At 33.6% G+C, this 26,276-nt stretch overlaps 5 protein-coding genes across 5 annotated transcripts; 1 reads left to right on the top strand and 4 right to left on the bottom strand.

The window, feature by feature from the left end:
- Window positions 1-2,304: 2,304 nt before the first annotated feature.
- LOC132599281 (snakin-2) lies at window positions 2,305-3,942 on the top strand. Its single transcript, XM_060312584.1, has 3 exons — window positions 2,305-2,468; window positions 2,756-2,801; window positions 3,549-3,942. The coding sequence occupies exons 1-3, from the start codon at window positions 2,382-2,384 to the stop codon at window positions 3,728-3,730; spliced, it is 315 nt and encodes a 104-aa protein (XP_060168567.1). The 5' UTR covers window positions 2,305-2,381; the 3' UTR covers window positions 3,731-3,942.
- Window positions 3,943-6,275: 2,333 nt separating this feature from the next.
- LOC132599279 (type III polyketide synthase B) lies at window positions 6,276-9,482 on the bottom strand. Its single transcript, XM_060312582.1, has 3 exons — window positions 8,680-9,482; window positions 7,456-8,047; window positions 6,276-6,964 (listed from the first exon to the last, which is right to left on the bottom strand). The coding sequence occupies exons 1-3, from the start codon at window positions 8,855-8,857 to the stop codon at window positions 6,583-6,585; spliced, it is 1,152 nt and encodes a 383-aa protein (XP_060168565.1). The 5' UTR covers window positions 8,858-9,482; the 3' UTR covers window positions 6,276-6,582.
- A 144-nt stretch (window positions 9,483-9,626) lies between these two features.
- LOC132599280 (5'-methylthioadenosine/S-adenosylhomocysteine nucleosidase) lies at window positions 9,627-15,101 on the bottom strand. The gene is made up of 8 exons (XM_060312583.1): window positions 14,890-15,101; window positions 14,735-14,798; window positions 13,226-13,317; window positions 12,338-12,444; window positions 11,993-12,067; window positions 11,552-11,626; window positions 10,589-10,681; window positions 9,627-10,070 (listed from the first exon to the last, which is right to left on the bottom strand). Exons 1-8 carry the CDS (start codon window positions 14,972-14,974, stop codon window positions 9,873-9,875), a joined length of 789 nt encoding a protein of 262 aa, XP_060168566.1. The 5' UTR covers window positions 14,975-15,101; the 3' UTR covers window positions 9,627-9,872.
- Window positions 15,102-16,332: 1,231 nt separating this feature from the next.
- On the bottom strand, window positions 16,333-20,042 carry LOC132599277 (COBRA-like protein 1). Its single transcript, XM_060312580.1, has 6 exons — window positions 18,998-20,042; window positions 18,811-18,890; window positions 17,856-18,309; window positions 17,615-17,774; window positions 17,270-17,517; window positions 16,333-16,817 (listed from the first exon to the last, which is right to left on the bottom strand). The coding sequence occupies exons 1-6, from the start codon at window positions 19,071-19,073 to the stop codon at window positions 16,525-16,527; spliced, it is 1,311 nt and encodes a 436-aa protein (XP_060168563.1). The 5' UTR covers window positions 19,074-20,042; the 3' UTR covers window positions 16,333-16,524.
- Window positions 20,043-20,187: 145 nt separating this feature from the next.
- On the bottom strand, window positions 20,188-25,332 carry LOC132599278 (uncharacterized). The gene is made up of 5 exons (XM_060312581.1): window positions 24,880-25,332; window positions 22,555-22,851; window positions 21,966-22,184; window positions 21,018-21,146; window positions 20,188-20,587 (listed from the first exon to the last, which is right to left on the bottom strand). The coding sequence occupies exons 1-5, from the start codon at window positions 25,141-25,143 to the stop codon at window positions 20,369-20,371; spliced, it is 1,128 nt and encodes a 375-aa protein (XP_060168564.1). The 5' UTR covers window positions 25,144-25,332; the 3' UTR covers window positions 20,188-20,368.
- Between the last annotated feature and the right edge of the window lie 944 nt (window positions 25,333-26,276).

Here is a 26,276-nt window from a genome sequence, read left to right as displayed (position 1 = left end):
ATGACTTAGTACTTTAAGATTATGATCATTTTCTACATGCCTTATAAATTAGTTGTATTTATTGTAGCATGACTTAGTACTTTTAGATTATGACACTTTTATTTTATGCAATTTCATTAATTTTTTTCGTTGAATATTTTAGTACAATGTCATCTCTCATCACGTTTTGTGTTATTTTCTTAATAAATATCTTAATTAGATAGTCGTATCTTACTAGGACTAAAGAATATTTGAAGTACAAATTATATGTTTTATATGAAGACTTTACCGGAAAAAACCCGAAAAACCCGAGCAACCCGAAAAAACCGAGAAAACCCGAGGTTGAAAAACCCGACTTTTGTTGGTTTGGTTTGGTGTATAGATTAAAAAACCCGATGCAATTGGTTTGGTTTGGTCTTTAAAAAATCCGAACCAACCCGGTCCATGTACACCCTAGTAGTAGTTGTTATAGCTGGGTGTTGCTTTTGACTTCTAAAATCATGCTCTTATCTTGCATCATGTACTTGACAAGCTTTGTAATGGCGCAATTCCAAAATCCTAAATAATTGGCTCACCAAATTGATGCTTTAATTTGATCAACTAAACTGTTGGTCCAAACGCGTTTTCTTAAAAAATTGGAACTCCTGTGTGGTCATATTATAGCTTTATTAGTGGTGTTCTAAAGATTCAAGATGAATGAACCTCGTCTCAAATTATCTGTCGTGTTTTTCTTTTATATGCTCCTTAAAAAATAACTAGGAGGAGTTTTGACTATATTACTCCTATTTATGACATAAGATATTAATTTTTATTCTATTTATGTATCATTCCCCCATGCTTAATGTGTTTGTAGTCTTTAAGAACAATAACAAATAAGGATAAAATGAAAAAAAAAAAAATTGTCTTCAACTTCTAAATGACAAATAATTTGAGTTTTAGAAATCACGATAGATAATTTAAGATGAAAAAAGTATTTTTTCGATTATAAAAGTCGGTGAAGGAGTCAGAGTTTCAATAACACAATTTAAAATATAAAAAAATAAACATATAAAGAAATCGATTTAACGTATAGTAGTATACATACATTAAAAATATTAAACTGATATTTACACGATGTAATTTTCGACTGAGGGGTATCAATCGAAAGAAAGAGATTTGTCTTTGATGAAGATATTGATTGGACTTCACAGTGTACCTTAGTCTTATGTTGAAACTGATTTTTTCAAAGTTTAAATATTATTCATCAGTCGGGGGATTCAGGAATTGACTTATTACCTTTAATAACTTGAATAATACATATGCGTGGGCGCAGGGGCGGAGCTAAGTGTAACCGAGGGGGTATCCGAACCCCCTCAGCAGAAAATTACAGTATATATTGAAAGTTAAAATTATTTTTTATGTATATATGGTAGGTGTTGAACCCCCTTGGCCTCTTCGTATGTTTACCTCTTCATATTTTTGAACCCCCTTACTGAAAATCCTGACTCCGCCACTGCGTGGGTGTAAGAAGGATGTCATCAGAACCTCCTTTGTTAAAAAATTAATATTATATATATATAAGGTTAAATTCATTTTCTTATGTACATAGCGTATTTGTTCGTAATTTATTTGTGCATTCACTTCTATATATTTTGAATTCTCTTTGTGAAAATTCTTACTCCGCCACATTGTAGTTAAAAGAAAATGTTTTACTCATTGGCTTCATCGGAAAATTCACCGTATAGTTACGTAAGAGTTTCTTTTTATATATATATATATATATATATATATATATATATATATATATTGGCTCCCCTTGATTTCGTCGTGAATTTTTTTCTTTATATTTTGATTATCGTCACTGAAATTTCCAGCTCCACCAGTTTCACTTACCGTAAACTCGTACATATCAACACAAAAGAGTGATCATAGATATACAAAAATAGTTTGATGGAATCTTGAGTTCTATTTTGGCCAATGATAATATAATTAATTAGAACCCAACTTGTTTTAATTAATACATGTAATGAAGCGTTTGAGACTTACTACATCAATTATACACATTTTGGAAAGTCCACTAATAATTTCAGACTCTATGATTATGCTGTTAGATATTTTACTAATTAAATTCCTTCTCTATTAGTAGTATAGCCCACTTACCAACCACACAATTAAGCTTTCCGTACTTAAAAATTCGCATGCATGATACCCTCCGCGTACATGCCTTTATTCTTTTTCTTTTATATATATATATATATATTCTTTTTTGGTGTTTCAATTTTATTTGTCCTCAAATGAACCTACACACTTGACACTTCCACTATCTTTTTCCTATAAATACCCATCAATTGATCATCCTTCTCAAATCACACTAAAAGATTGTAGACAAATATCAATAAGTTCTAAATCATTTCAAATTTCCAATGGCCATTTCTAAAGTTCTCTTTGCTTCATTACTTCTCTCCTTGCTCCTTATCGAACAAGTTCAATCTATTCAGACCGATCAAGTGGTGAGTAATTTTATCAACTCATCCTTAGCTTATTTCAAAATCTAGTAAGAGTAAATTTGTTTTACTATTCAGGTTACGTACTTTTTTATGTTTCAAAGAGACAACTTATAAATAGTTAAAGGTTATAATTCGAATTGTAGTGTCATCGGTTCAAATTTAAGTAATCTTCACTACTTTTACTATGTGAATATGATCTATTTTAATTTATACATTATTAAATTTTAATAAAAATTATATTCCTTAATTTCAAGTTCATTCAGCTCATGATATGTTCGATTTTTTTGCAGACCAGCAATGCAATTCCTGATGCAGCTTATTCCTACCAGAAAATAGGTATGCTATCCTTTACAACCTCATAAATTACTCTCTCGCTAGACGACGTAAAACATTTGTCAACCTTCTTTAATTTTAAACCTTTATTCCCGTACGTTTGTCCTGTTCTGTTTCACTTCAAATTATTACTCCATGTACTACTGAATTTTTCATGTGATTATATATATTCTTGCATTACTTTACTCAAAATTGGTTTTGACATGATCATTTAGCTTGATTATATATGTATATCAACTCTACCTCTAATTTTTATACTACCTCATCTAAAAGATAATTACAATTAATCGTTGCTATCAGAATTCGGTAAATATTTGATGGAGACTAAAAGTGTTCACTCTTGGAAAATTTAAAGGACCACAACTCATATTAAGTGCATACTTAAGGAACTATTTTGAACCTCCCCTCAGACATAAGGGACTTTTTTTGTCATGTTCTCCAACCTGCTATAACAAATTAAATTATAGTAATAGTGTAATATTTCTCTACATTATCAGTATGTATAAGTTAAATCCTATCGTTTATTCCATCAACCTATAAACTTTAAACTCTTCTTTAAATAGACTGTCTTGCTTTTTGATCTTAAGCAATATCGGGTTCGAGCCCTGAGAAGTTTTCTTAGAGCGATTCCTTCTTATATTGTGCGAATCCAAATTAATCGGGGCCCAAAATAAATACCGGCCGCCGGGTGAAAAGTTTTTATTTTTTATTTTTTATGTACTAATGGGTTTGTTGTGTGTATATGTACAGATTGTGGGGGAGCATGTAACGCAAGGTGCAAATTATCATCAAGGCCACATTTGTGTAACAGGGCATGTGGAACTTGCTGTGCTAGATGCAACTGTGTTCCACCTGGCACTTCTGGCAACACTGAGACTTGCCCTTGCTATGCCAATATGACTACTCACGGCAACAAAAAGAAGTGCCCTTAATCTTTTAAAATCATCTACGATTATTTAATTATTGTTTACTATACTATATGGTTCTGTCCATATTGTATAAATATTCCAATAATTTACTGTATTTTTCTTTTTGAGGAATTGTATTCAGTCTGTGTGTTAATTTATACATTTGGTGTAATTTTTGTTCTGGTTTGTATTGTATAATAAGGTGTGGAATAAACAAAGTTTGTGTATAGTTTTTATATTTGTTCTTTTCTCGGATGTTGAAGCTTTATATATATAGTACGAGTTAAATAAAGATGTGTCCTATAGAATGTGGAGCCAAAATAGCATGTTTTTGAAGTTAATACTCCAAAATAGGATGTCTTTTTTTTTATATCAAAATGGGTATTTCGTTGGTATATGAACGAAATAGGATTTTTTTTTTGTATTTCGTTTATTAAAAAACGAAATATGATTTTTTTTTTATTTCGTTCATATAAAACCGAAATAGGAATTTTTTTTATTTTTTTTTTGTATTTCGTTGGTATATGAACGAAATAGGATTTTTTTTTTATTTCGTCTATAAAAAAACGAAATATGAATTTTTTTTTATTTCATTTATGTAAAAACGAAATAGGAAAATATAATTTTTTTTTGTATTTCGTTGGTATATGAACGAAATAGGATAATCTTTTTTTTTGCATTTCGTTTATATTCCAACGAAATAGGAAATTATATATATTTTTTAATTTCATTTATATAAAAACGAAATAGGAAAATAATTTTTTTTTTTTTTTTTGCATTTCGTTTATGCAACTGCATAGTAGCATTACTTGGTCCACCCGTCTCACGATTCTGTCCACTCCAATCAAAGTTATGATTGTGCGTTGAAGTCATACCATCATACTGTGTACCATAATTAGTTGTATCATTTAACTGACTACCAAATCCTACAATTGTTTGTTGTTGAACTACACCCCTTGAAAAACCAATATTCAAACTTGGGAGATAGGTAGTACCTCCAAAATCGAACTCATTGTCGGTCAGTACTTCGACCTGGGTAGAGCGTTGAACTGTAGCATACATGTCAAGCGCCGCTATGCATATGTGATTTTTAAAAATCTCAGGACAACGAAGAAATGACGATAAAGATTCATCGTCCGTAATTGGCATCTCACCATAAATTGGTGAACCATCGGCTGTAAATGAACTTGGACATCGTCCGGTTATAACCACCGATAGTTCAGGATCATTTACGAACATTTTACTCCTTAAGACGCGTTGCAGACGATCATATTTTAGGGAAATTGGAAACCTTTGCCCTATTTCAGGACCACGGTTGTATCTAACCGAACCTACTTCATACACAACTTCACCACCCCAAAATAAAATATACTTTAACGGGAGTTTCCGTCATCTTTTATGAAATATATGAGAGAAAAAATAAAAGTTGAAGGATATGAAACAGATAAGAGAAAAACAATAGATGAAAGATATGAGATGGACAAAAGAAAATTGAAAGACGAAGGATATACCATAGGTAAAGATAGGACAATATTTATAAACGGAGAAAAGTAAAATTTTTTGCAAATTAAGTCACGAAATGTAAAAGATATTATTTTGACAACTATTCAATGCTCGTCTGAAACGGATTGAACCAACAAAAATGAACAAAAAAATAAAATTAAAACCATAGCGATATGGAGAGCAGAAAAGCGGTAAAAAAAAAAGGGTTTTTCGTTATATACTTGCGAAATGGAACAAAACATTTTGTTGGTATATAAACGAAAAAAAAAATTATTTTCCTATTTTTCATTTTTATATAAATGAAATACAATTTTTTATATATATATATATATATATATATATATATATATATATATATATATATATACATATATATATTTTCCTATTTCGTTTTTATATAAACGAAATAAAAAAAATATTTTCATATTTCGTTTTTTTATAAACGAAATAAAAAAAAAATTATCCTATTTCGTTCATATACCAACGAAATACAAATATATATATATATATATATATATATATATATATATATATATATATATATATTCCTATTTCGTTTTTATATGAACGAAATAAAAAAAATCACATTTCATTTTTTAATAAACGAAATACAAAAAAAAAATCATATTTCGTTCATATACCAACGAAATGCAAAAAAAAAAATATATATATTTGTTACATTTCACTACAAGTGTAGCGAAATGCAACAAATAATTCCGGAGCGGAACAGTGTTGATTGTGGGTATTTCGTTGGATAACCAACGAAATACCCATTTTGGTATAAAAAAAAAAAAACATCCTATTTTGAGGTATTAGCTCCAAAAACATGTCATTTTGGCTCCGGACTCGTGTCCTATATATGCTCGTACTTCATACTATTGCATTGCTTCTAATTTATCTAAGAGTTTACATTTCTATATATACACATATAGTTCAAAAGAATTTTTATATTGTTATGTCACTTAAAATGTTACTATCTTTACTGGCCTTTTGAATCTTGTCATGCCATGTAAAGATGTTACGTTGAAATTGAAATTTACTAGATATAAAAAGTGACACTTTTTAAAACAGATTAAAAAAAGTAAGACACATACATTGAAACAGAGGGATTACCAATTAATTATGCATAAACAATTTGTGAATGACAATCTAATTAGGTCATAATGTCATCCTTTTTATCCAGGCTCTAGAAAGTGCAATTCTAGAAGATACTTCATTGCTCTTAAACAAATTACGTAATCTATAGACAATAAGTAAAAAACGCTTCAACAAGAAGAAGAATAACTACTCTTTAACATACCCAAATGACCATATTCTTTATTTTTATTGTTTTGACTGAAGGAAAAAATTTCCAAGGGCTAGTAACGCACGATTCAAACAGTCAGATTCTTTGTAAGAATACCCTCAAATGTGATTCCAGGACCAAATGCCAGTATCAATCCCCAATCAGAATCTTCTTTTTTCTCCTCTAACATGTACTCTAGCACATACACAATTGTATTGCTACTTGCATTTCCAAAATTTGCCAATGCTCTTCTACTAGCACTCAATTTATCGGGAGATAATTCTAGCCTTTTTTCTAGCCTGTTTAAAATAGCAGGGCCACCTGGATGAACTGCCCAAAATAACTTGTTGTATTCTTTATCATTGATTCCAGAAATACTTATTAACTTGTCACAGAAATCCTCAATATTGTCTTCAATTATCTGAGGTAGTTCTCTTTCTAGCTTGAAGCTAATTCCCTCTTCAGTAAGCCTGCAATTAGAGGTTGCAAAATCAATCTATTTTTTTAGTAATCTGTTCAAGTTTAAACGAGTTGAATCATTGCCCCTTTATTAACTCGACCCAACATGTTGAACTTGAGATGACTCATCGAACTATTGGGTCAAAACGGGTCGAAGTGTAACTCAAACCCAAATATACAACAGTAAATATGGAGATTGAGAAAATTTGAAAGAATTTAAACTAATAATTCAAGAAAAATATACTAATGTATGTTTCATTTTATGAGGTGTTTGACTAGACAGAGAGTTTCAAAAAAGAAAAACATTTGAAACTTGTAATCTAAAATTTTAGGGGTAAAACAGAAAAGTTAAAAAGTTCAGAAAGATGACCTTTTTTTTTTAAGCAAACTAAAAAGAAAAAAGTGTCACATACAATAGAACAAGTAATATTTTTTTGGAGGGGGGTGGCGTCATCCGTTTATTGATTTAATCTGTTTTGACCGGCCAATTTGCCACCATTACCTGCCATCAATGATCTTTTCTGTGTCAGGCAAGAAATGCTGAATAGCAGTATGCAATTCAAAAAGAGGCCTTTCGATATCCCGAATCGGGTCCGACCCGATTATCATAGCTCCAGCACCATCACCAAACAGAGCCACTCCAACTAAATCATATGGCCTATCAACACTTGGTGGTTTGAACCCAATTATAGTAGTCTCTGAAGTAGCTAACAGGACTCTACTTCCTGGATTATTCTCAGCAATATCCTTAGCAACACGAAGGCCCGCGACTCCACCAGAACAACCAGCAAAATATAACATAACACGTTTAGTTTGCGGGCTTAAACCGAGTCCTTTTGCTAAATAAAGATCACCTCCTGGTAATCTAGCTTCACTTGAGGAAACGTATACTACGTGTGTAATGTCCGAAATTGGCCTACCCCATTTTTTGATACAAGATTGTGAGGCTTCAATTGCCATTTCTGTAACTGCTGCATTGCATATGTCTAGTCTTTGCTTTACTGTTGGAAGGCCTTCGACTGTTAGCTCAGGATACTTTTTTAGGATCTCCTCTGACATTACCACGTACCGCGTTTTTACTGTCGTTGTCTTGCCTGCAAAGTTAAAAGGAAAGGAAGAATCAAATTAATCCAATTTGTAGAAACTCGTTCCATAGGCAAATTCAGGATCTAAAATCAGTTGGTGCAGAAGAATATTGCGCCTACTAATTTGTCGTTATAACTTACAACGGGTTGAACATGGTGTAGCTAGTGTATATGTCTTAATTTTCAACTATGTTTAGGTAGGTAGTACAAAGACATTGAAAATGAGCGTGGGCTTCTAACTGAATCTCAAAAGTTAGATGATGAAAATTGTCTGACACGAGATAACAATATGTCCTCTCAATTAATGTGGTACATTTAACATCCCTCCCCCCACACACCTAAAAGTGGACATCTGGTGCGTTGACAATATAACACGGGGGCTTAATATTGGTAAATCAAGAAACATGGATGAGTCATGAGTCTGGCTCAGATGGCATATTAAAAATATGGGCATCGTACCTAAGTCGACCTGAGGTGAGCATTAACCAAAATAATGTAACGAGAAAACAAATCATTTGCTCAACCAAATGGGTGACTAAACAGTGTTTGGGTTTATATCGAGACCTTACAACCGTTTCTAATCAACATGAAAATAAAGTTAGGCGTTTATGGTTAAAGGGTGAAAGAGAGAACAAGATTACAGAGTCGAGTGAGCCTTTGCTTGAGTTCTGGATCATCGCAGTTAGTGTTTTTGAAATAGCCATCAACCAAAAACTCTTGCATAACAAGCTGATGAGGGAAGGCTTTGCCCAGAGCAAGAATGGTAGCGTTTCCGGAGTTACTTTCCTTCCTTCCTTCCATTTTCTCCAATCTCCCCATATACTCACTACTTGGTGTTGAAGGCCTTGGTGCACAGCTATCTATTTATATCTTGTACTAAATAGTTTCTGTTGGATGAATTAAGCTGAATTAAGATTTTTTTAGATCTATCATCACAATGTAGAGGCTCAAATACTGTTTGTTTATTGAGTTCTTGTGATTAGTTGAGGAACAAGATGTTCATGATTTTGGCAAGTCCAAAAGTTCCATCTCAGATTAGTATTGTTAAATGTTGATCCGTGGTAGGTGACACTCTGGTTTGAAGTTGCAAACTTGAGCACACTTTGCTGCTGCAAGATTATCTACATAGTTCGCTCACTCACGTAAAGTAGTTTTACTCCACGTTAATCATCTCATATGGAAGTATTTAGAAAATTATTCTCTTAGATAATGTAGAGTCTAGTCTTTCATTTATGGTGGCCTTGGCCCTACTCGTAAGCTATCATGAATGATAGCTAATCCGCCCTGGGAAACATTATAGGACTGCGATTTACCTGCTAGTTAAATAGAGATTGTAATACATGAATTGCTAAGACCTCAGCAATCATACAGGGATTGTTATGCATTTATTGGGATACAATAAAGTCGAGAATTATTTAAAAAAATAAAATCAAAGTACTCGAATTAGAAAAATTGAACGAATTCATGATCACTGGGAAAGAGCAAATGGAGGTTTTCATCCAACTTTGGACCTCAGGGGATGAAGGTTGTTCGTGTGCTTTGCAGATAAATTCGTCCAAAAAACTCGGTATATAGGAACACCACTCTCTTCCCCAACTGCAATTTCCATCAAATTTTAAAACTCATTCATTAATCTTACAACAGTTTCAGAATAGCAGCTATGTTTACAGAAACTAGCTGGAACAATGTGAGGCCGATGCAATGCACTACAAAAATAGTATGCAGTTTGAAGGAAAGTAACATTCTCACTGCCCAGAAGTCTGAAATCGCCTAGATACAAATATGTCATTATGTTCTTCCACTGAAGCAGGCATGGGATGAAATAAAGATTAGATCACAGTTCGGACAAGCATTTCCCACTGATGAAATCAACAACTTGGGTGGCAGTTAGATCAAGAGCAGCGGTTACTGCTGCCAGATTTTGCAAAAACTCTTCCGGTGTTGGTTTATCACCATCCACAATGTCTGTCACAGCTTTCAGAAAAATGACAGGAACTTTCAACAGATCTGCCACATAAGCTACGGCTGCTCCCTGAAACCCAAAAAACACATTGGATCAGAAAAAGGAGAGAAATGCATACCCTAATAAGAGAGAACAAAGCTACATGAACACAGTGACTTGGAAAAAAAATGAAAGCTACATCGAACAAGCACAATTTCAGTCTTGAATTAGACTTTTCAAATATCATGCCTAAAAATAGCATTAATCATGCCTGAGAAGGAACATTTTATTTTCTATCATTAGAAAGGTGAACCTTGAGATGTAAAATTTCTAAGAAGACCAGAGTTAATATAATCTAAGAAGTATGTTGCAGTGGCAAAGTTTCTATCCTTCAATATTATTTTCTTAAAATAAGGGCATCCTAGCCAAACATATTAATGGGCCCAAATAACAATATTTGACCAATCTCTATAACATTATCCTCTAAATAGTTGGAACAAAATGACCAGACATAGACTACAGAACAAACAACACTTGCACACAGGGGATTAGTTTCTCTAAGTCTTCACAAAAGCCATCATGGTAACTTAAGACATTTAGATGGTTACCTCCATGTCTTTAATGGTTGCATCATTTGAAACGATAGATGCTTCATCCATTGGAGACATATCTAGAGAGTCACCAGTAGACAGTTTGCCAACCTGAAATGATAAGAGACAAATTTCACAATAACTAAAATTTAAACCTTTTTTTATGAGGAAAAACTTTAATACTATTGAATATGTCCAAGTAGACCTAATGACTTGGCAATTACATGTGCACAATAGCTAGTCGGGAAATAATCAGATGTTATTAAAGAAGCAAGTGTACACATGGACATTAACAAATTGACAAAAAGGACGTAAACCAAAAAGTTTTACTCGGTCCTCAAGAACATCAGGTAAAATCTAAATCATTAATACACTTGAAGAAAAAAAAAATGCATGCACTTCTTCCATTTTCACATGCCGATTCATGAGCGCCCAAATCACCTAATTACAGAAATTGCTAAATATATCCTAGAGGTCATGTGAACTGGTAGACATCACTGCATAAAAAAGTTACCACATCTTAAGTTGGTAAAACTAGTCTGTACTCAGGTGTCATATTTGGAAAGAGGATAGCAGATAGTAGACAAGTACTGGCACAAAGTGTACCATGGGATTACTGATATAACATCAGCACCATTATTCACATTAAAATGATCACTCACCAACCCAAAAGAAGAAGGCTTCATATAAATGATTAAAAATGGAAAGGAATGGGTATTAAAAATTCATATAACCAACCAAAAATAGTTAGGAATTGAGGTGTAGCATGTTGAATCTATTCATTAATGAGGTAAAATGCGCCCAAATCCAACTTTGACAAAATGACAATGAAAGGACAACCTGAACCTACGTAAATTTTAACTCTAACAAGCAGCTAAAACCACAATCTAAGAATGTACATCCACCAACCATAGACAAGGATAGATATCAAACAAGTGAGCCATGAGCGTTCTTTTATATGCACATGTGAACAGTGTTTACCTTCAGGTTAAGTTCCTTCAGAAGGTTGGGTGCAGCAAAAGCCTTCCGTGAACCAACTCCATATATATCAAATACCTACATGTATATGAGTGCATCCAAAGACCTTAGCCAGTTGCCCATGACATTTACCAAAAAGCTATCCAAATCATAATGGTTGAATTATCAATTCAGGTCTCTAGGGAATTCTTTCACTTAATTATCAATCCCTATTTACTTAACACAGTTGATGCACCAAGTCCGCAAATATAGCGGAAAAGATGTAACTGTAGCAGTTTAGCCACGATAATAATAGGAACTGTGATCTCTTGTAAGAGGTATAAAGCAAAGCCAAATAGATTGTCAACCTAGTGTCGACTTTGATCCAATTTCCCACATTCCATATGTTTCTTGCACAATAAGAGAATTCAAAATGCATAAGCGAGGATGGGAAATGAACATTACTGGGATTGGTATTCTTCTGTCATGGAAAGCAACTTCTGATGAAATAAACACATCTCCTATTGAAGCACCTTTGGCCTGAAAATATCTAATCATCAGTCAAAAATACCATATCCAAAGAATAATCTATACAGGGCTTATTCAACATAGAGGAAGCATTTTGAAAGCACGGAACAAAAATTTCAACTAATCAGTCCAGAAATCTTCCTGTCCAACAAAGTTGTCCCTTTTGCTCTAATAATCTAACTGGTGCCCGATAAGAGAGATGAGACAAATAATAGGGGAAGGGGGAGTACCAGGGAAAGAGGAAAGGGAGATTATATCAGAATCTATAAGCAAAAATCATACCGCAAATCCACCTGCTGTGCCAGCATTTATGATGAGGTCTGGCTGTAATGCTTGGATAGAAGCATATGTCACGAGAGATGCAGAAACTGTGCCCACAGCATCAACTCCTGTGTTAGACCATTCATAAGTTAGTACTATAAACTTTAAGGGACAACTAGATTTGATGCATATAAACAATTCACACAAACTTGCAAAATAAAACCATCAAATTATTCGAAGCATCAGACGCTTAATGGTCTGGAAAAGTTATTTCCTTCAAGCAAGAGGAAGGTTTCTAGAGTAGACCAGACTCTAAGACTAGTAGCAACTTTCCTCTGCAAATGGGCACACTTATAATAAACAGAGTCAACCATATATCTCCTCTATTAGCTCTAAGAATTACTTCTCAAGTCTTGCAATCATGTAGAACATTTGGCAATTTAAAGCTTGCTCTTGGAACTGCAATTTTAGCTTTTGACCCAAGATCACTGGCTAAGCCATATTCATCTCAACGATGAATTCCAGATCTTGACCAAAAATATAGAAGCCACCATAACCCAGTGCAAAGACAATTCAAGTCGAATATCACTTTTGGAAGAAATTTTTAGGAGCTGCAAGGGCAGATGTCATTACTGAAAATGCTGGAGGAAGGCGGCTGTGAAGCAGGGAGATCTGATTATATTATCAGGTGGAAGGGTGCAAAGAAAGGTATTTTTACAGTTAAACCATGGTGCAAAGAAAGGCAATACACAATTGCTAATACATCAAAGGAACAAAAAGGAATGTTACTGATAATATAATTTGCTATTTTAAATATGGGAACAATATGTTCATGCATTGGTTAGGAAAGCAGCGATGTTCATAAAATGAAATGAGCACGCAAAAAATTTCAAGATCGAAATACCCTACCCAATGCTGGGTCTTTCCCAGGACAAACAATATTAATGGCGAGACCCTTGTAATTACCATAGAATCGCACCCAAGGGACTCCCTTTGGAAACCTGCATTGAGCACATCAGATATTAGAACCAAGAAGAGAAAGTAGAACAAACCACTAAGTATGGAAAATACTGCATAAATAATCACACTCTACAATTGAGCACATGGAAAATGTAGAGGTTACCAGTCATCATAACAAAATTCCCAAATCTTTTAAAGGAATGCAACAAATTTCTTACAAAATTTATTCTCGACTAGTATATCATATTTATTCAAATCAAGTGACTCATCCTCAAAATATTTCAAAGTTTGAATAAGTTATAATACAAACACAACGAATCAGAATCTTGCTATAGTTATCATGAAACCTAATACCACAAGATTCAACAGGTAAACGGTTTTGCAACATTTGTTGTCACATTGAGAATATGCATCTCATGGATATCTTATTTGCAAATTACTCCCGATATTTGCCGTACACCATAATCTTCTTTACTTTAAGATGCTACTAACGCAGTCAGAAAAAGAAATGCACAGCAAAATCTCTCATAAGTAGCTGTTGTTCCTCAAGGGGTTGTGAAAGCTTAAAACTCCAGTTACCTAAAGGAAAAAATTGATAAAATGAAATAACTTTGATAAAGGTATACCAATAGACAAGCCATACAGTTTTTTCTAGTCAGAGCTCTAGCATCTAAAATATTTACCACCTCAAAACTTATCTAGTAATTACTACTATTTCATTTCTTCTACTAGCTTTGGTTATCTTCACATATCTAGTTCGTTAATCTCTAAGTGAACACTCATCACTCTGTTAAAGTCAATTTTCTTTTTTCCTTTGATTACAAAATCTCAACATTTTTAAGGAATATTTTTAGCTATGAAGTGACTTTTTAAAAGGGAAAATTACAGCCCAATACCTTTGGGTGATCTAGTTTACAAAATAGGCAGCAAATGTATAGGTTTTGTATATTAATACTTAGCTATACATATACTATAGATATACATGTACTATATACATATACTAAAAATATAATATGCATATCAGTGTATAGGTTTTATATATTTGGGCTATTGCCAGTAATTAAGTTTGGCCGAAGGTACATATGCCTAGCTTATATTTAAAAAATGAACAAATCATCTCCAAAATCACAACTAGATCCGGCACATATGCATAACTTTCCCTTTATTTAAATATGTAGATTATATTTCAAAAATGTCCAAATTCATAACTAGATGTTTTTTAAACAAGTAATGAGAACAAAATAAAAACTAAAATTAGATGTGTTTAGTCCTCTTACTCTTGATCTTTACTACATAAGGACTAATAATCGAAACAACAAGCCAAAAAAAAAAAAAAAAAAAACCGAACAAAGGAGTATAAAAATATCTACTCTTTTTACCTGTGATTTTGTACATAATTCCTTCATTTTTGAGTCAGTAAAACTGTAAAAGACTCGAATAAGAAAGAAGTGAACTTACACTGAATCAACGTCCTCAGTAAGCTCAAACTTGTTAACAAGAGGTAACGCCTCCGTTTGCATAGCTAACAATTCAACAAAATTACCAGTCAACACATTAAAAAAACAAAAAAAAGTTACCGCAAACACAGAGAGTTAAAAAAAAAAAAAAGTTACCGATGATGAAGACGATGGTGGAGATAGGGCGGTTATCGACGGCGTCTTTGACTCCTGTTGACTTTTCGCCGTGTGGAGGTGCCATTTTTTAAAAATATTTTTCTTCTTTTCTTTTTGAGATATAAATCTAATTTCTGGAATTGAGAAATTGAGAATCGAAGTTGCAAGTGGTAAACTAAAGGCGATGGGGATATTAATTTTTATTAGTAGTAAGCAGAGCTGACTGAAAATGAGGGTATAAAGGGCCTACGTGACCAACCCCAATATCCAATGGAAATCTGCCTAGTGTCTGTCTGTCCATATAATTTTTTAACCGTTCACATTTTTGGACGAATCTTTTGAAAGAAATTAAAATAGTTTACTTATATGTGTTTTGAATAAGTATTCTGAAAAGTACGGTTTGCGTTCACTGATTGACAAAATAGATTTTTGTATAAAACAAACAATGCAGATTGATTTTTAGACAAAATAACAAACCTTTGGTCCCTCAATTTTAAGTCTGAAAGCGATATATTGTATATCATTCTACTCTATCTATTTTTACAATTTTTGAGAATTTAAAATCGATAATTTTTTATTTTTTTTAACTTTGATATGAATGTCTTTTTTATTTTATATTAAAAGCCTCTTTTGGAAAAAGTTAACCAGACACATAAGAAGTTGGCAAAATATTTTAAAATGTTGGCATGGCTTAAATCGTGCTGTTTTTGGCCAGAAAATGGCGTTTTCCCCAAAATGATATACTCCTACTAAATATTGACGGACACATTTTTTGAACAGATTTAGACAGAATACGACATAAAAATTGAAGTGGAGGGATTTTTTTTTTTCTTTTTTGGTATTGCCGGTTGCCGGAGTGATATTTAATTTCCACAAAAAATGAAACAGTTGATGCATTTCCGTATATTTTGTAGAGATATTTACAAGAACAGTTGATCGGATTCACGTCTAACATTTTCTAGCCGGAATATACATGACTATACATATATTATACATGGATTATGCATATTTTAAAAAAAAAATTGCTTTTATTACGTAGGGGTAGGGGAAGGGAAAAATGAGAAAGGAAATTACAATGTGAGGATTCGAATCATCACCAACAAAGTAAAAGTTCAGGTAACTAACCAACTGAACTACTAAGATCTCTACTACATGGATTATACATATATTACCCATCCACCGGCTATTTTTTGTTTAAGCAGTTGTGTGTGCGACTGTTTAGGTTACTTTTCTTTTATGTAGTCACTCGTTGGCATCTGCAACCTCGTAAAAAACACGTTTGTCTCAAGTCTCACCTACCATCAGAAATTGTTCATAATTTGTTCTCTCTATTTTTTTTTTTTCCTACTTTGACACATGATCGTTTAATTAGTTATTTTCTCATAATAGAACCAAAGGGAGGTTAACAGAAAGATAAGATATGCTCTACCATTGGATGCCGTGGCCATCAAGCTGAATTCAGTTTACATATTGTACAAGTGCAGAAACCAATTACAAACAATGTTTCTCTTTTACCCCTCTTTTTTATTTTGTTTGTGTGAATAAATTTTGTGAATATACATGTACAAGTTGTCAAGTTTACAAGAAGTTAATCATGTCAAAGTGTTCTCTACTTGCTCTGATATACATGTTCTCTCAAAGTGTTGTGTAAGTCAAGTATACCAAGACTAGAACAGAAAGATGGCTGCTATAAGGTTTTTTCTTTGAGCAACCATTTGGAAGCATAGGGAATGTCTGTGGAAGAGGCATTTCACAGTTCTCACCATTGAAATATACTCTTCTGGGAAATGCCCATCCATTACTAAGAGTAAATGAGTTCATGTCCTTGAGTAAAAGTATCTCTGTCGTCACAGATCCCACTTGCTTCTCTTCAGCTTGCAACAATGCGTCGTTGTAGAAATCTAAACCCCAAAAGAGTGCAACTTCATCTGCATTAACATCAATAACATAAGAATAAGTAAAAAAAAAAAAAACTTAATGTAACAATTAAGGACAAAAGGAATTACTATCTCTTTTATCCTGATTTAACATATCACCATGCACGTTGACATTACTCTAATCACTGAAATGATCGAAGTTGGGGATATATTTCACGTATAGTCACTAAACTTTACTCATTATAATAATAATTTCACAAAATTTCTTTTTGTCAAATTAAAGTAACTTAACTTTATCCAGTAAAGTCACTAGACTTTACCCACTATAACGACAAAACTTACCCATTGTTCGTTAAGAAACTTTATTGTTATAGTTGATAAAGTTTTGTCACTTACTATAATAGTGGTTCGGTTACTTTAATATGAAAAATTGTTTTGAATTTTACTGTTATAGTGTGTAAAGTTCAGCTACTGTAATGTGACTTTTAATGTAGAGCAAATACCCGGGACACCAACAGTTGGGAGCATTGTATTGTTGAAGCTGAAGACAGTTGCTTGCTGGCCAAAACCAGGATGTTGAACTACCACATTCCAGTTGGAATAGTTTTTACCTAAGTTGTAATTGGAAACGGTCAGTTTCACCCTCCAATGATTCCTATAATTCTTCTTAATGTGCCAGTGAACCCCAAGTGGACACATATGATCAGTGCACTGAAGTAGCTCGCGCTCATATGGTGATGACGAACTTTGTCTGTTCCACGTATATAAACCACAACAAAATCAACAACCTATGCAAAATGGGCAACATTGAAGTATTTGTTAAAAGGCTGTTTTGTTTAGTTACAAACCCAATGCATGATTTTGCCTCATTGTCAGCTAATTTACATCCACAGCTACACAAACGACATGGTGTTATCTCAGGATTGTAAAATGTTGAAAGAGAAACACAACAGGTTGGCGATTTGTTGGCTAAGAAAGATGAGTATGTGCATGTTGATTTCCATGTCCCTGAAAGTAATAACAAAGAATAAAGGTGATTAAGTGATATTGATCAAACATTTTACATTAAGGTTCCAACAAAGTACTTACTGATAACTTGTTCTTGTCTTTTTCCTTCTATAACCGAAGATGTCGTTGGATCAGTGTCCACAAAATCATCACAAGTATAACCACGTCCTGGAGCCATTAGAGTGAGATTTAGAGGCTTGTGAGCTGTATAATTTCCCCTCAAGTTTCCAACTTTCATCTCAAAGGACGCGAAAGAATTGGAAGGATTGATAGCTGAGGCAGCAAGAAATCCACCATGACAGCAGCCATCTGATCTTTTCTCTGGTGGAGCTTCTGGTGCGAGATCGACTATAATAGGATCTTTCTTGCAACAATGAGGAATTTCGGACTTGAAGGTTGAACAATTCCCTTGTTGAGTGGCAAAAGCACCAGACATTGACCAAATGACCTCATTAGCTGTCCATATCCACCCTAGTCGCCATCCCGGTTTCTCGACGTGCCTATACTGATAGTAGTTTTGAATGGTTATCCTTGCCTGAAGCATTATAGTCAAATTAGAGAGCAAAGAATTACTAATATAAACTGATGAATATATATATATATATATAAACTTTGGCCTCAACGAATATGACTTCGGACTTAACTCAACCTCAAAAGTTAGCTCATGAGATTAGGCCCCCTCCCCAAAACCCAAACTCAATAGCACGGCCAGGCCTGGTAAACCATGTCTCTATTATCATGCTAAGAAAATTGATGTTGGGCCTAACTGAACTCTAAAAGGTAGCTCAACCCCACAGGCTTTCGAACATGTTCAAATTGTCGTAGTTATGAACTTTTACTTCTGCTGTGAAGGAATTTAAATCTATCTCATACACAACATGCAGCTGGATTCTGAAATCATTTCTATGAAGCTTTCTACCACAATATACTCCACTTTCCCCAGGCATCAATGGATATTATTGAATTCACAAAATTCTTGCATTTGGGCATACAAAAATAAGTACTAGATATTAGAAGTAATTCTTATTTTTCTGACCTGGTAACCATCTTCCGTCCATCTAACAATGTCGTATGTAACTGCAATGTTTCCAGTAGGATCCAAAGGATCATAGCAATCTGGAATTAAGAAAAAGCACCCAACTTAACAGAAAAACAAGTGGCTAGGTTATTTACTATTTGCAAAATAGAAGCAAAAAGAAAGAAAATAAGGAAAAGGGCGTTGCCTGAAAGATTGCACATAGTAATTATCAGAACCATCATCAGAGGAAAACACCCTGTTCCAAAACTGATCAAGTCCATGGTCCTTTCTGAAAAGGCAATTTCGAACAGAGATATAGTTCTTCAGAAGTAGAATGGGAGATATAAATTATAATGAGACAAACTTTTCATGATGTTTACTAAGAACAGAAAAGAAGATTTTAATAGCATATAGAGCATTCTATCTTGGAATTAAATCCACCATGTTTGGTTGTAACAAAGCACAAGACCATTGGAAATATCAACAGTATGTTAACAGGCATATGAAAAAGGACAAACACACAATAAACTATAGAACTTTTTCTCAGATACTCAACTAACTACTAAGTCATGATATTTGAATATTTAACCAATATCTTCAACAGGCCTTTTTGGCCTTTCCAACATCCTTTAGGTATGGTGGCAAACATGCAATATGTAAGAAAGGTAAAGAAAGCACGAGTTATCTTTCAGAAGTTCAGATATTATTTACTTTTTGTTAAGGAAAATTAATAAACTAAACTTTTTTTTAGTTGAGATTTCGAGGAAAACAAGCTTTTATGGCTAAACATGTAAAGATTACAATCTTTGATCGATCGATAAATTCATAGTTTAACACTAATCCTCCAAATGTCAATCCTAATAACATGAGTTGACTTACTCCTGCATCAAGATTTTATTATTCATGTATATGAGTCACAAAATGACCTCATACTTGCAGACAAAGTGGGAATCTTGATCTTGGAACCTAAAATAGGTTCGATCAAGATTGTCAAAAATTCCAAATTCTTCCCTTTTGGCATTATGCATTCAATATCATGACATCTTTCCATATTTAATAACAATATAACTTCATATATAACCTTACTGAAATGATTTATAGCTACAACAATTTTCTATAACTTATTCTAGCTAACAAGTTTCAAAAGTCTTTCTTTTTCTCTTAAATTCCATAGCTCACAAGTTTCAAAAGTCTTTCTTTTTCTCTTAAATTCCATAGCTCACAAGTTTCAAAAGTCTTTCTTTTTCTCTTAAATTCCATGTCAATCAAACACCTTCACATAAATTAAATTGGGTCGGAAGGAGTAGTAACTATGATGATAGTTTATGCTTCTGGTTTATTGGAATGTGGTTGTACTGGCTAAATTACTCTGCCAATAGTTGATGATATTTAAAGTATTATGAGAATAAGACTACTCATTCAAACTTTTAAGGTATTCAGAGACCTCATGTCACAGTTAATTTGCTCAAATGGATGCGGTATTAATAAGGCAGTATCTCTCAGCCTTTAATTTCTAACAGAAATTTACATAATACATCCCCTGTTATTCTTTTTGTTCTAGTTTCCATAAGATCTGTTACATCTCAGAATTAGACGGAGGCTGCAAGAGTGTAGAGGAAGAAGCCAGAGGCTCGTGCACGACAGAGTTCGTGGACACTGAAACTGGATTTCCTTCTAATTGCAGCATTATGCTGCCAAGTATTTCTGTCAACAACTTCTTGAATTCTTCCTCTTTAACCATCTTTCGGTCATCAGCATCAAGCATCTTACACACCTCGTTGACGACCCTATCCATCTGCAAAGGAGATACAACTATGTCATACACAACACCAGCTTTTAATAAAGCAAGAATGTGATCTATTAGTTGACGAGTTTAACATTATACATTCATATAAAATATAAAGGAGATAATTAAACGTTGGACCGCTCAAAAGAATAATATCTAGAAAATGTATAGGTTTTGTATATTAAATATAAATATACATATTGTATACACAAAATATACATAATCAATGTATAGGTTTTGTATATTTTGGCTAGCGCTCCTAATTAATTTCGGCTGACGGGCAAAAAGGAAAAAAACCCTTCATAAATAAGATAACTACATGTAACTATCCATAAAAAGTGAGATTTGTAACTTGAAAAATAAGATAGATTACGGGCTAATATGTTAAAAATGCAAATACTGTTAGTGCATATAAGTTAAATCCTTAATGGACAAATACCTGGTCAACAGCACCAATGGGAGGTAAACCAGCTGATGGTGCAACAACATCAAGTGCAACTCGTAGGTATTCCTTTGACATTTTCCCATGGCGATCTCTGGGTACAGTCTTTAAGGCAGAATCCAGCGTCTGCACCATACATAAACAACAAAGGTTCAGTAACAGTCTGAAGAGAACTAAAAGTGCTCATTTTCGGCAAACTTAAAGGAGCAAAACTGCTCAGTTGATACTTAAGAGACTAATTTGAGCCTACTATCAAAGACTAGGGACCATTTTTGTCATTTTCTCCGACTTATGTAAAAGTAAGGGTTTTTGTTGCGATAAGTGGTAGTTTAGTGGCGATTTGTGTAGTCACCTTGGAAAGTAATATTTTAGTCGTGTATACTTAGGTTGCCACGAAATATAGACTAAACTTTTGTTTCTAGCTAAAAGGGAAATTTATGGCGACCCTCACGCCAGTAGGAAAAGTCTATTGTGGCGACTTCTCCACTTCCTGTAACGACTTTAGTCGCTACAAAAGTCTCAATTCTTGTAGTACAATATACTACCATGTTACTAGTCGTGTATACTTAGGTTGCCACAAAATATAGACTAAACTTTTGTTTCTAGCTAAAAGGGAAATTTATGACGACCCTCAGGCCACTAGGAAAAGTCTATTGTGGCGACTTCTCCACTTCCTGTAACGACTTTAGTCGCTACAAAAGTCTCAATTCTTGTAGTACAATATACTACCATGTTACTAGTCGTGTATACTTAGGTTGCCACAAAATATAGACTAAACTTTTGTTTCTAGCTAAAAGGGAAATTTATGACGACCCTCAGGCCACTAGGAAAAGTCTATTGTGGCGACTTCTCCACTTCCTGTAACAACTTTAATCGCTACAAAAGTCTCATTTCTTGTAGTACGATATACTTCTATGTTACTAGGTCGATATACTACTTACATACCTTATCCAATTCAAACTTGTTAGACAATAGTCTTTTAATTCCATTTCCATCAAATGTGTTCTCGCTGTGAGCAACAATCACCGGCTGCTCCTTGAGACGTTGAGCAGCACTCTCTGCAACTTTCTTAAATTCAGCCAAAAATGTCTCTTGTGAAACAGGTTGCTCATTAGATGCTCCAATGCAGGATTCAACTACCGGCTCCACCACATTACTCATTACCTACAGAGCAAGATTATAACAAAGTAATGTGCCCTATTAATTTGCAAAGAACTCCAAAGAAGTTAACCAGGTATAGTAAGCAGTAAATAAATCAGTTAGCAATCACAAACTAGCCAGGTAAGAATAGATATCACGCATAATATTTCTTATCGCCTTAGCCTCTATTAGAGGGGCATTATGAAGAAAAGTTTGACTTATGTACACTGACAGTTTAAAAGATTTTTACACTACAAGTGTAAATTTCCCTGCAGGTTACCAATTTTAAGTGACCAGATAGTGTACAATTCCTTTAGACTGTCGGTATATATTAGTTAACAATGCTTGAAAGTGTGGGCTGAATGTAAACCGCTAGAGAGAACAAATGAACTACCCATGAGTCTGAGGCAGGAGGCATCCCTTGATCAACCGTAAGCTTCTCAAAAGCCTTGATGATGTAATCTTTAAGGGATCCATCAGGCAGTTCTATCTCAGAGAACATTGAAAGCGTCTCTGGTTCGAATGAAGGACTTTTAACGAACTCAAGAAGGTCTTCGCCATCCATACGAAGGAGTACAATAGGATCTCGCTTTAAACCAGCAGCCATGCCTAGTAAAATATCCGAAAGAACCTCTTTAAACTCAGTCTTGCTTACTTTCTCTTGCTTTCCATGTGTGAATTCTTGAAGAACCTAACTCACAACAAGTTCACTAATCAGAATTAGATTATATAGGTTAATAACAGAAAGAGGTAACAATATAATACTGTATTTAGCGAAGAATTTAACTTCAAAACACTGGCAGTGTAAAAGACGCGATCAGTTTTAGCATGCCCCTGAGAATGATCCTTTATACATTAGACTCACACCTATATTTTAATTGACCGGCGAGATACGTGGGAAAGTAAAACCTTCTTTCTTTGATTTGAAGCAAGATTTTTTGAAAGTAACAATTCCATTCAGTTCGTTTTCGGAAAACTTGCTGGTCACGGATTAGTTCGTTCTACACCGTGTATTTGATATGGTTAATTGTCAATTCATCTTTTAACTTGAGCACAGAAGGTGATAAATGCTATTCTGGATTGTGCTAATCACACAAAATTGACTAGTTAGGTATGTTTAGTTACATCATCACCCAACTTAATTAGACCTTTTTTTCTTTCATTTTGTAACAGCTAGTTAAAGAGAGAATATTTTTTTTTAATCAGTAAAATGAGAGAGGCTGTTTAAATCTTAAGGGGATTAAACAAAACTGTTTTGGCACAAAGATGCAAAATAACTAACTGCTCTATCTGCACTTCAACCAGATTTTGTCTATTCATCTCATCATTTTCAACAGATTCAAAATTAAATTTAAAAAAAAAATAAAAAAATCTAGGCAATCTCCATCACATTTTTATAGTGTTTCCAAATGTATAAGGGAAAAGGAGATAAAAAGAAAAAGCAAAAAACATTAAAGACAGAACAACTTGAAAGGCCAAAATCCCCAAAAGTTGATCAAAAGCTATAGATAATTATTTTGGAGATTTCAAATATTTTTAACTTGTCATATATAAGACGGTGTAACTTTTTTACAGTTTAGTTAGTGTAATTTAACTGGATAAGCAGGTGGTTATTCTGTTTTCCAAGTTACAGTTGTTATTGTACGTCAACTTCAGTGCACCCTAGGAATCAGGTGCATAAATCTCTCTACTAGGATTTTCAGCAACAGCATGAAGAAGAAAAAACGAGGAAATTTCCTCTGATCCAAAAAACTAGTCACTGTTCTGTAATAGATTCCAGATATTTGTAGAAGTACGTAATGTATATCCAAATTAAAAAAGAACCAAATTCAAATCATGACTTTGAAAATTGATAGTCAAACAAATGAAATCACATACTACAAAATATGAAAACTTGAACTGTTGAATAAAAAACGTTGAAAAATAAACGAACAGTCCAGACACAAGAGTCAATTAAGTTGCTGTCTCAGCTAAAGCACTCGTAGCATTGAACCATCTGGCCTCTTAGGCCCCATACCACTACCACTTATGCAATTTACATTTCAACCCATAATTAACCAAAAAAAAAATGTGTAGATTTGTTTAAGAATAAAAAAAAATATATGAGAGATCAGGGCTCAAAATTCAGGTGAGAAAATAAATATTACTACTGGTTAATTTCTTTTTATTTTGATGGACAAAGCTACCTTATATATTTGTTAATAAACATTTGTTAATAAGAAGTGGAGTAGCAGACACTCAAATAGCTTGACTTATAAGCAAATTGGCCAAAACGCCCTATTGTTATTTTTTTTATTTTTAAAAGAGATTTGTTAACTTTGTACTTGCATCATTCCCATGTTCCTCTTGGCCGAATCTTGGTTAAAAATGAGAAGACACCATGAAACTTGTTTTTTCTATTTTCTAGTGAAGTTATTTTTCTTATTTTTAATTAACTTGTTTTACTGAAGAAAATCTTTTTCAAAAAATTTGAGAAAACTAAAAAATGTTTTCCTCTGCACGGAACACCCCCCATAACTTCATCAAAAGAAAGAAGAAACAAAGAAAGCATGACCATACGAAACTTGAAGGGGTATGTAAAAATATCGCGATCGATGTTTATACAAACCAATGAATACAACTTGATCATGGTAAATAAATGTGATTTTGTATAAATATGGGGTGTGGACTAAGTGTTTATCCTATTTAAAAGAGATAGAATTTTGCAGTGCGAAAGTACCTCAGAGTAGATATGATCAGATTCAGGGGAAGAACCTTGAGCAGGCAAACCAAGAGCAACACCAATATCAGCAACAGCAGGTTGTAACTCATTAACTGAAAGTTTGCCGTCTTGGTCTATGTCTAGTTCTTGAAACTTATGATCTACAAAGTTACTAAACACAGCCTCATTTCCAACTAACTTCATTATATCTGAACCGTCCATCACCTGACTCTTACTCCCACTACTTTCCATCTTCATCACTTCTTCATTTTTCTCCTCCATTTTTAGCCTTTAATTTAATTCCTTGTCAACAAACCTCACTTTCTCGTGACGAAGTTTCTTTTCTCTTCCAAAAAGGTTGTGTCTCAAATCAATGTGTATTGAGTTGTTTCGCAAAGCAATTTCTTTTGAGTGAGAGTTCTAGAGAAAAATATGTGACAAAATGATAAAATGGTCCCTTCTTTTGGTAGTGGGTTCAAAGTAGTCTTTTAAGTATTTTAGTCCTGTAATTTTGTCAAACTTGAACATTTTTTTTCAAACTTGAACATTAATCGGAACTGTTTTGAAATAAAAAAAAAAATTGACGGAAGCTCGTATTTAGAAGTACAGATTTTATAGTTTATGTTATTTTTTGATCTATTTCATGAATCTGGTGCAATTTTTGAGGTGTAAATTATGATTTTTTTTAATCTATATTTTGTGTTTGGCATAGTATTTTCGGGATTTTTGACTGATATTTCTAGTGATTTTGGTTAAAGAAGATTTTCACAGTACCAATTAAATTTAACAATCAGAAGATTTTTATAATACCAATTAAATTTAACAATTAGAGTATGATAAAGCGGAAATAAAAAATACTCATTTTAATAAATTTAAAAGATCTGTTCAACTAATACTTAAGATATTTATTTTGAACCTACTATTAAAGGTAAGAGACAATTTTTATCAATTTCTCAAAAAGATGTTATACTTATGTGGTTGGGACAGCTGGGGCGGTTAGGGCGGGCAATGGTACGAAGTCTTTGTGACCTGTCTATGGTCGGTCCTTTAACATGGGACGCGTGTCCGCTTTTTACGGGGCGCGTTACCGTAGTGTACACGTAATTTGTTTCTCGTTGGCCAGGCCTTAAAGTTAGTGGGCCGGGTGAGATGCCGTTTTGGATTCCTTGGGCTTTTTTTTTGTGGCTTCGTACTTGTGAGTTGGACTTGTCAAGAATAATGGATTGATGCTTTGCGTATTTGCGCCGGAAAATTTTGACGCGTGCTTTATGAAGTATGAACATACTAGTTTAATTGTGGATTTGTCTTCCACTAGCAAAATAAAATATTACTTGCATGACTTGTAATGGAACTGCTTTTTTTTTTTTTTAAGCAACGACGACATGTCCAATGAAATCTCACAAGTAAAATCTGGA

The sequence above is a fragment of the Lycium barbarum genome, chromosome 6 (genome assembly GCF_019175385.1).
Source record: "Lycium barbarum isolate Lr01 chromosome 6, ASM1917538v2, whole genome shotgun sequence".
Taxonomy (NCBI): Eukaryota; Viridiplantae; Streptophyta; class Magnoliopsida; order Solanales; family Solanaceae; genus Lycium; species Lycium barbarum.
This window is presented reverse-complemented; position numbering and strand designations above follow the sequence as displayed.